The sequence below is a fragment of the Amia ocellicauda genome, chromosome 7, assembly GCF_036373705.1.
Source record: "Amia ocellicauda isolate fAmiCal2 chromosome 7, fAmiCal2.hap1, whole genome shotgun sequence".
Taxonomy (NCBI): domain Eukaryota; kingdom Metazoa; phylum Chordata; class Actinopteri; order Amiiformes; family Amiidae; genus Amia; species Amia ocellicauda.
In genome coordinates, this window is record NC_089856.1 from 36,169,997 (window position 1) to 36,180,795 (window position 10,799).

The 10,799-nt window shown below is 36.8% G+C and overlaps 1 protein-coding gene across 1 annotated transcript; it reads right to left on the bottom strand.

Moving 5' to 3' along the window:
- Positions 1 to 119: 119 nt before the first annotated feature.
- On the bottom strand, positions 120 to 10,406 carry pdcd10a (programmed cell death 10a). The gene is made up of 8 exons (XM_066709391.1): positions 10,256 to 10,406; positions 5,996 to 6,202; positions 5,131 to 5,184; positions 4,682 to 4,799; positions 3,753 to 3,879; positions 3,109 to 3,187; positions 878 to 960; positions 120 to 606 (listed from the first exon to the last, which is right to left on the bottom strand). The coding sequence occupies exons 2-8, from the start codon at positions 6,083 to 6,085 to the stop codon at positions 525 to 527; spliced, it is 633 nt and encodes a 210-aa protein (XP_066565488.1). The 5' UTR covers positions 6,086 to 6,202; positions 10,256 to 10,406; the 3' UTR covers positions 120 to 524.
- Positions 10,407 to 10,799: the final 393 nt, after the last annotated feature.

The window sequence follows — 10,799 nt, forward strand, 5'->3', positions numbered from 1 at the left end:
AAAAGAACTAGTTCAAGGATATTACTGTTTAACCACACAACTCACTCTCTCCCTCCCAGATTGTACAAACCAGTCATAAAGAACATCACACAGTTAAAAAAAAAAAAAAGAGGTAACAATTTCAACATATGTAAACTATTTATTGAACATTTGCCACCAAATATTGTTAAATACATACCTTGCATTTCTTCTTCAAGTTAAAATGTCAGAAACAGAATACCACTATTTACACTTCATATAAGGAATGTTACATGACACATTAAGGCGCAAAATCTTTTGGCTTTCTTTTGGATAGAATGATAGTAATAGCAAAAGTGATGCAGAATCTTCATTGTGAGATCATGATTAAGCTACAATAAAGTAATACAAAAATATGGTGGAAGCTGGCAATAAATCCATCCAACATCCTGCTTCAAATTCCACGAAGCAAGACTTATAAATTATACAGTCAAAAAACTTTACATTTTACATATAAAGGTTATCCTATCCAACATTAAAAATTACACCTCTAGGTATTGATGCTTCTAAGCAACAGTTCTGAAGGTCTGCAGTATCAAGTTGGTTTGATGGATTAGACGGTTGGCGCTCACAAACACGTTTATTGCCCTATAAATGGGGAGAAAAGTAATGTCAGTCAGTAATCTGGTCCTTCAGTCAAGGTCACACCCAAGACACGTATTAAAATGATTAAAGAGTACCTAAGGTCAGGATGTTATTTTTAGAACTGCAAAATATACATTAATATACACTGTTCAGTCTAGAACCTAGATCTTACAGTAGAATATTCTGAAAGTTACAGATTCAGGGACGACAATTACTGATACACGATGAATAATACTTAATACTTTAAAAACTATTTTTGAAAACTGCTACTTACTTTCCATCTTTGAAGTATGTTTTCAGTGTATCACTGAAGCTTTTAGAGTACTTTACAAACTCTTTCTTTTGGTGTTCAAGTGCCTAAAAATAAAATAAAAGTGTTGTTTTGTTACATTATATAAAATATCACATTCCAGTCGTTATCTATATATTCTTTTATTTGGGGACCTTGGTTCTCCATCCATCTCACTTTAACATCTGGACAAGGGACAGGTTACATTGAATCTGATCAGCATTAAATTGAGACTTCTGCAGGTTTAAAATGATACTGCTACTGTCTTCAGTAACCCTATGCATCTCTGCAGGTTGTTTTAGCACACTGACAGGCTGTCATTTGTTGTGGGAGCCTTGATTTAGCATTAACGGTACATGGTACTGTGATTTCATTATTAACCAAGAGACCCTTTGACTGACAGTGAGAGGTACTGGTGCACAGACATGCTGCTTTACATTTCGGCATTTACACACAAGGTATTAAACAGCTTGACTCGTACATACTTCAATGACCTGCTTAAAGCTAATTCTCCTAGCTACACTGAAAGCTCAACTGATGCACCCTGGGAGGAAAAGAGAATGGGAGAACGAGAGAGAGAGAAAACGAGAGAACACTCTCTCCTTGTACAGCCATTGTGGAGTGCCCAGCCACAATACACCTGGGACTCTGGAGTCAATGACTTGACAGAAAAAAAAACATTACTTAGGTACAATTACCTTTTTTGTTTGGCTTCTAATGAATAGTGAATTATATTTGCTTTGATTTCTGCTCTGCTGTAATGCACAGTGTTTTACGATGCTTGACATTTAAATATTAACTGTTTTGCAGCTGTAATTAAACATTTATATCTGCATAATAAAGTCCTAGAATGAGACACTCCTAAGGGGTGCTCCAGAGAAACAGAAAAATTGTGTTAAGGACATATCACTAATGAACAATGCATTCATCGTACTGCTGGAAATGTAACTGCCAGCCGCAGCAGACAAAATAAGATGATATTTTGAAAAGATAAACAAAACGTGTGGTAAATGCATTCTTTAATAATTTAAGTAAAGCCTAAAAAAGCTATATCATTTATTAATGCTGGGTAAAAAAAGAAAAAAGCCTTAACAATAAATAGGCACATCTTATTAATAAGTTAAGCTTTTGAGCATTCCTATTTCAAAATGTAATGAAATTAAAGCTTACAAAAACAATGATTAGCCTACTTTATATTTAGCCAGAAAATTGTTTATCAATGGAAATATAAACCACTACATTGACTTCATTTAAACATAGTGAAACTTAAACAAGTATAAGCAAAGAGTGCTCTTATGCATACCATTAGTCTGAAAAAATAGCACCAATTTCCATCTCTAAAAACAAGGGTATGAGTCTACAGGGTGGCATAGAAACTTTTGTCACATCTTCAGTCCATTAGCCCTAACCTTGGGTGATGAACGCCTCATTAGTTTCTTTAGAACAGGTTCTTAGTATTCTTTGTCCAAAATGATTAACATGGTTCCCATGGAAATTAGGTTGTAAATTCTTGTTTCATTGCATTTAATTCCCACTCAGATTACAGCAGTTGCAATGGAGTGGTCAAAACATGTGGAATGACAACATCCAGATAGAATGACTGCCCTTATAATCATTTTACAGAGTTAAAATTAGGAAAATAAATAGTCCTAATAGAATATGATTTCACTTGTGTATGACTCAATTAGAGTCAATACCTCAATACCAGTGCTGAACATACCCTCAATGTTTACACACTGATTATATTTTGGTTTTTCATACATAAAATAAGAAAATGACAAGGTGCTGAATCTCCCGAAAATGTTTTGATTTGGTTATCAGTATGCATAATACAGAACAAGAATGGCTAATATATGCAGCCATGCCAGAAGATCATAGCACATTCCCAGCTTGCAGCAGGAGAAGCAACTCTCCTCAAGCTTTCTTGGTATTAATTTCTCCTGCATAGTGCAGAAAGTCTGTTTAGGCCACATGACAGGAGTAACACTGCAAAGCATGCATATTATCTATATGAAAAAACTATAACTTGTCAAAATGGAAAAAGTGAATCCTCTGGAAAGTGTGACCCATGCAGCCGAGATGCTCCAAACATCACTGCAATTAACCACATTTAATGGAGAAAGCACATGGTCTCACCTCAACAAATCAACTGGTTACATAATAAAATACTCACTTGTTTAAGTTTATGATACCAAATACAGTTCTGTTGTACTTACTCTGCGGTTCTGATATTGGTATTTCTTAAATACGTTGTTCACGGTGTCAAGAAGTTCTTTTATTGCACTGGCAATGTCTCTGTAGGCAAAGATTGGAAATAGATTAAATAATAATTCGAAAAATAAAATTGGAGTTTATTTTTGTATATACCTCTAGCTTTTCAGATACTGGGTTGAAATTAAACTAGAGGCCTGTAACTTAAATGCATTTTTATTTGAAGAGTCTCAAAATAAAATTAACTCATTAACATTTATATTGTAGCTTTTGTAGGATAAAGCATATTTGCAGGCTGCTTCACAAAATCTCACAAGCAGTTAAAAAACTACAAGATGATTTCTCAAATGTGCCATTTTTCTTATCTGTAATGAGATGCAGCAAATAAAAATTAAAAAATTAGCACATTAAAGGTTTAACATTTATTTAGAAAAGGGTGAGTAAAATGTTTCCTGGAGCAAAAAGACAAGAAAATCATTGTCTAGGTATATTACTTTGAGAATCACTTATTTCAGATAGATATTTATAGATTATTTGATTATTTTCTATCTATACGTCTATAAATAAAAGAGTAAGCAAAGAATAAATAAACCAACAACTAAAACCAGTCTTATGTAGGATTTGGATGAGGTTTAGAATCAATACCAACTTGATTGTCTGAAGAAATCTGACTCGGTCATTAATCTCGTCGGGTATTTTGCTGAGAATCTGTTTCAGTGCTCGTGCCTTTTCATTCAAATCCTTGAACTCTTGTTCTGGCCTGTCAATCATGTACTCTGAAGTAGAACCCAGAGAAGAAAGTCAGTATGCACAATATGAAAGCCAAGCCGAAAAGTTTTTCCTATAGATTTGAAATGCATCCACGGGGCTACATGGTAATTGCTGAGGTAATGAAACTTCTAGACAAGAGAAAGGCACCAATTAAAATATGATACACACACACAATTTCAGAGACCCATTATATTATTTTTTACCTTTTTATATTGAATATTTATCTTTTTTATTCCTCTGCAATGTAATTGTGTGTCAGTTATAACCGTATATATATATATACATATTTCTTTTTGGTTTTTTGGGGGGGCACTAGATGCTATAATGAATTGTTTAAGTATTTTAAGGCAGTAACAATACATTATGTTTCATTACTATTACATACAATTGCCTAGAAACTATGCAAAGATTTGTACAGTCATTTATAGAGATGAAGCAAGACTTCAAGGTACAGTTTACATTTGTATGCGATTTATATTGATGGAATCTAGATTTCATAACTCACAACCATAGAGTCATGAATAGCATACCTATATACAGAGATCTGTGGGGAACAAAACATTTTAATTATAAGTTCACTGCCAATTGTAGTGGTATAAACAAATCCAAACTAAAAACTCAGGGGAAGAATGAACCTGAAAGTATTTTTTATTTGTGGTGAAACAGCACCATCTATGAGTAAGGGGCACCAGCCCTGCATACATAGCATAGTGGTTCAATTGGTTTCAAAGTACTTAATAAAATATAACTGGATTTGGTCCAACAAAATATTCGAGTATGTGTGCATCTGTGCATCCGTAAACGCACCTTCCACATCATCAGCAGCCATGCGAAGCAGAGACTCAGTGAAGTTAACTTCCACGTTTTTCTTCTCTAAAATCTTCACTATAATTTCCTGAGTCAGACCTGGATTCTCCTTTTCAGCCTGTATTGGTAAGGAACACTCATTATATACTGAAGAGAATTCAAAAACGCTGAGGAAATGGCTGCGAGGCAGAGTAAGGCAGCTCTTCAATCTATGATTAATCTGTTTCTTTACAGAACACGTACATCTGAAGAAATACTTTTAAAGTCTGTAATACTAAAAAAATACCTGGAGTAACATGCAGAGTTGAAGGTAAAAAAAAGTGAAAAACAAAATTGAAAGCCTGATACAATATGCATAAATCTAAACTGAAGTATTAATTAAAACAAGAGATGAAAGGCACCCTACAAACGACTTAAAAAAAAAAAAAAAAAGTCAATTAGCCACATACCTTAATGAAAGCTGCCCTCAGAGTTTGTGCTGCAGATAAATTTACTCGCTCCAGCTATAACAGAGAGAGAGCAAACACCGTGACATGAAAAGTGTGAAAAGCTAAACACTGAAGTTCAGGAGAACAGAAGCACGGATCTGAAACGGTGATGAAAAAAAAAAAAAAAAAAACAAGCATGCAAAAACTAAACAGGTCATTAAATGTTCCACAGACTATGGCTTTAAATTCTATTTATTTTCCTTTGATTATAATAGTGTTGTGTGCGGTAGGTTAATAAATCAGTAATTTCTCTAATATTAAGATGGATAAGAAACTCACAGCAGGCTGTCCCTTAATTCAAACCACCCAGCTCTGATTTCCATAAAGAGATAATGACTAACAGGTGATTCAGAAGACAGAAGTGAGGAAAATAATGAGTATATTTATTTAATATATATATATTATATATACACTACAGGTCTAACTCCCCGAAGGTCATACAGATGGTAAGGATGCTGTGCAGCTACTTCTCTGTGTGTGTCCCACTGCAGTGCCAGATAAATACCTGGATTATCATGTTGCTCTGCTGTTCAAATGTAGGCCACTGACAATCAAAGTGGACGGCCAATTAATTTGCATTATAAAGCCCACAGACTTATATCAGCTAATTATGAAGCTAAGTGAAGCTTGTATTTTGTGCACTTCATTAACTTATATCATTATTTATATGTAGTAAACCAAGGCTGAAACTGCCCGACGCCCACAGAGTCCTGCAATATTAAAACAAGCAAACCGTGACACAATGTGACATGACCTGAAGTCTAAGTTTACGAATACCTTTCCGACAAAAGCACCTCCCCCCCGCCACATTTATAAAACCCATTACCTCATTGAAAACTGGGTACATGACAGCGTAGAGTGTCATGGAAACCATCGAGGTCGTCTCAGCTTCATTCTTCATCTCTTCCATTGTCATCCTCGTCCAAAGGCCCACTTTTGGTGAAAAAGTGCTACAGAAGCAGGATACTCTTCATCCACTGCAGTGTTACTCCGTTTTGGGTGCAACGAAACTTCAGCTGCAAAGAGTGATTTCCTTCAGAAAAAGAGAAAGTAACAATGCCGCTAGTACTCCAGTATAGTTCACTACAGACGCCAGTCCCTTGCACATACTTTACTGGAAAGACATTAGTCACAGTAACATTTTATTTCCTCGTGTGTTACTACCCGTGTAATTTTATATCCTGCATAATGGTGAGTCTAACAAGACAAATACATAGTCCATAGTACATTCACATAAATAATTTAAGTATAAAGCAAAATGGTTGCACTATTTGCCTTTTTGTTTTTCAAATAGACATGTTTTTGTATAAGAACAAAACAATCTGCAACACGAAAAACAATGGGAAATCAAAGATTTATAATTTTTCCACATTTGCTCTCAGCTAGAAAGGAAATCAGTGTGATTAGACTGGCTTTGTAAATCCCTTTCAAGATTTGAAATACCTCACTTACGTCACCTAATGAATATAGACCATCAAGTAAGCAACTTGGAAAGTCAAACTATTTTATAAACCACTACATTACTTTAATATCTGTATGTGTAGTGTATTCTAGTACAATAGTACATTTCAAAGCTGATTCCAAGATTATGGCCAATAGCCCAAAGAAAAAGTTGTATTCACTCCATCATAAAATTACCTTTTAAATTGCCTGCTTGTCCCAATGCAAAAACTACAATCCATTTCATTAGGCTTTATATTAAGTAGGCAAAATGCACTTTGCTACATTGTTATAATTAAGTGGTTTACAGCTAGCTATTAAAGCTACTTTTCTAAACCTGGCTTCACTTTATTCTGAGCCTCACATTAAACTCATCAATGGAAGCATCAACTTCTAAAACAATGCTGCCAGCTGTTTGAATTATGTTACAATATCTCTTGCATTCTTTTTTTTAATTATTAATCTCCAAATGAGAACCTCAAAATGTGATTGCATCTTTAAAAGCACACCTACTTTTCAAACCTTTTAGGTGGGATAATGATGAAAAACACCTCCTAGTTAATTGCTTTGGCAAGAATGGTAATTGCTGATGATGGTGCCTTATTATTCTTAAAGTGGAAAGGATAACAAGCTGGAGAGGACCCGTTTTTTTTGTATTCTTAATTAAAGCCATGATAAATTCAAGGCATACTGCAATGATTCTATGTAAATACTTAAAAGGTGGCTGATGCATTACAATGATGTAATGAATGTATAAATTAGTATTACCCTGCAAGATGATAACTAGGATCTACACCAGTGGTTCTCAATCCTGGTCCTTGCTGAATACTGACCTGCTCCTTTTTGTTCAACTGATCTTTTCATTAATTAATTGAACCCTTTATTGAAGTCATTTGATTATTTGAATCTTTAAATTGTGTAACTGATAAAAAAAAGTTGGTTCCTTGATAATATCATTTCTTTATACAATTTTATACTTAACTTAAACCCCTACTCTTAAAAATAATTAAAAGGCTCTGATTTAGGAAATCACTTCAATTAAGGGTTCAATTAATTAATTGAGAGCTTGGCTGGAACTAAAACCAGCAGGGTCAGTATTCAAACAGGACCAGGACTGAGAACCACTGATCTAGAGTAAGTAAAGTCTGGCCTGAAATAGCTATAGCTCAGAGGAGAGTTGAAAACCTGACTGTCCAATCCATTGCACTGCAGGACTGTGATGCAACAAGCTGTCAATTCTCAACTGTCACTAAGGAACTTCTATTATAGAGAATTGGAAGATCCAATATTTGACTGATACATGTGTTTTGGATCGTAAATGAAAGGAATGCTTAGTTTGATGTATTATTGAATGCCAAACCATTGTCTAGATCAATGCTCTGTTTGTACTTCACACAAGGTAATTTCTCGTGCCAATGGGGGATGAGGATATGACCCGCACTCTAAATTTGTACCATGCAGGGTTTTGTATTATTTTTTATTTGCACCAAGCTGCTGACATAACTCACATAATTCCCTCTGAGCATTTTGCACTGCCCTTACTCAGTTCCTTGTCCATAACATGCACCAGTCACAGAATTAAAATAAATACTCTAATCTTGGAAAACTGATAAGTACATATTTGTATGGTATATATATTGTGGGTGGAACAACAAAACCGATACTGAATAGAGCTTAAGATCAAAACACCTGACAACTACTCAACATATATCCAAAAAGAACAGTGAAATCACAATCACATCTTGTAATTGGGCTAAAGGTCTTCTTTCCATTGCTGCCTTGCACAATTAAACGGAGTAAAGTCTATGAATATTGACTGTCTCAAAGAGCTCGTTCCAGCATGTGATGTATCATTATTATATGGTATCTGTATAAAGGTCAATCTTTTAAACAGAAAGCAAATCTACATCCAATATTTACTCAGGCTAGCCTTAGGATTACAAAATATGCAAAGTATGATTTGAAAACATATTCATGTTGCATTTGAAATACAACTCATTGTATTGTTTTTCTCCTTCTCCTGAAAACCTGCACTATATAGATATTTACAGATTCAAACTGTTTCAAGATTTACTTTATTTCGGTTGTGTTATTCCATTCCATTATATCCGGCATTCACACGCATTTGAAGATGTAGTTCTGAAAAGGGTGCGACTCATTTTATTTGTTTTAATGCTTTCTGTAGCATACACCATCTCATCTAGTCTACCTCCCCATGACTAAATATGTTGAGGAGGACATTTCAATTAGATAAATGGTTCAGAACACTCAAACAGGGAAGAATCTGTTTGGGCACAAGTTAAGAAACAAATACGTTAAATCAAAACACAAAAGTCAAATTGGCGCAAGAGTGAAAATGTAAAAATCAGCGACAGTCATCTAATATAGTACTTCATGTTTGGATAGATACACCACATTGCCATTATAGAGTCCATTCTATGCACGTTTTATAAACCAGGAGTGCTTGTGTTTGGGTCAGCACGTTTCTAAATAAACTTAGGTACAAAGACAGCAATTAACCTCCCCTGGAAACATTTTCTACATGTACCGTGCTGGACATATGTCAATGTCAGAAGGCTGTGCAAAGCTGGTGGAGATGGAGTATTTCAATTAGGGAAATTGCAATGTAAATAGGCTTGCCGCCAAAGTGACTGCTGGTTACCTCATCCAGCTCTGAAGTGAAGGTTAAGACGTTGTTCCTGGAATACTTTATACAGGAAACTGACAGCAACGGTATTATCACCACATCACACGAATAAGACCGATATGAGGGCTTTCTGAATACAGTGCACGAACATACAAGTTATATGTATTTGGCGATTGTCATGACTCTTGTAAACATGTTGTGCAATTCAGCCGGGGGTAGCAGTACATGCAATGCATACACTTTAGTACATTCTCTCATTACACATAATTTCACACTTAGGCTACATTTCCGACAACATCAGGCCTATCAAATTGGCATTGTATCTGAAGTTCCCTGTGAGGATTAGGCTACTGCTTACAGGATTATGTGTGTTAGCTATTTGGCATTTCTGTTGCTCAATACCTTCTAACTTGATAGATTCTGCAAATGTGTTTGGTGTGGGGAAGCGCATCTGAATGGATCTTGCACACAGAGATCGACTAGGCTTTCCAAGGTTACTGCACATCCTTTCAACTTTAATAACTGAACCCGGTCTAATTCTGCCTGTTCGCGTCCGTTTAAGTGAGCATCAGTGATGATGTACTCATGCACCAGAAACACCCTTCGCCCGCACACCAAGGCCCAGTTGGAGGGGACTGTGTACACGGCAGGTGCGGATCCGTCCCCGGCTAACAGGGCAGGGCCGTCGGACACCTTTCTAACCGAGTTCCGCGAACAGGCCGAGGCGAGGCCCTCTCTTCCTCCGCACATCTCTTCCTCACTTCGCCTCGACTTTCACCCCAAAGCCAAGCAGCCCGACTACGCGCCAACCGGGCGTGAACGTTGAAAGAATTGGCCACAGGCAGGAAACAGAGGGAGAATAGTACGATCGACAACAATCAGAATAATAACGATGGTGCTAGAAATAGTTGTGTTTTTGAGTGTGCACCGGTGATCTGCAAATGTCATGAAGTGGCACCAATACACACATTCGGTACGAGTTGGGGATGCCGTACGTACCTGCTTGTTTCGCCTCGATTCAGAAAACTCCTCTTTACGTTGTTGTTTTTTGAGGTTTTCTTTTTCTATTTTTTTTTTTTTTTTTAACCGAAGACGGAAGTTTTCCGCATGAACAGCGAGCGGCGCAGGGAGCGGAGGCAAGGTCTCACCAGCACCGACCAATGGGCTCACCCCACAGAAGACACACCCTTCCTCGGTGGAGGATGGGAGTTGTCGTCTTTCGAGCGCGCCCGTTCCGCCTTCGCCGACAGGAGCGTCTGCCCGGAGAACTACAACTCCCAGACGCCCCCTCGCCTGGTCGTCAGCGCACGGGCCCACGCTGAGTGACAGCTCGCGTAGCCAATGGAGCGGCGAGGCGAGGTCATTCATTGACTAAATCGCACGCGTTTGCTATTGTGTATTTCTGTGCTGCGCTGCGGGAGCTGGACGGGTATAAGGGGGCAGATGTTGGAAATAAGCATATGCTGCGTTGGAAATAAAAGAATGAAATCGCGTTGTCTTGAGTTAAAATTATTCTTAAGATAGGACGTTGAGGAGCCAATGG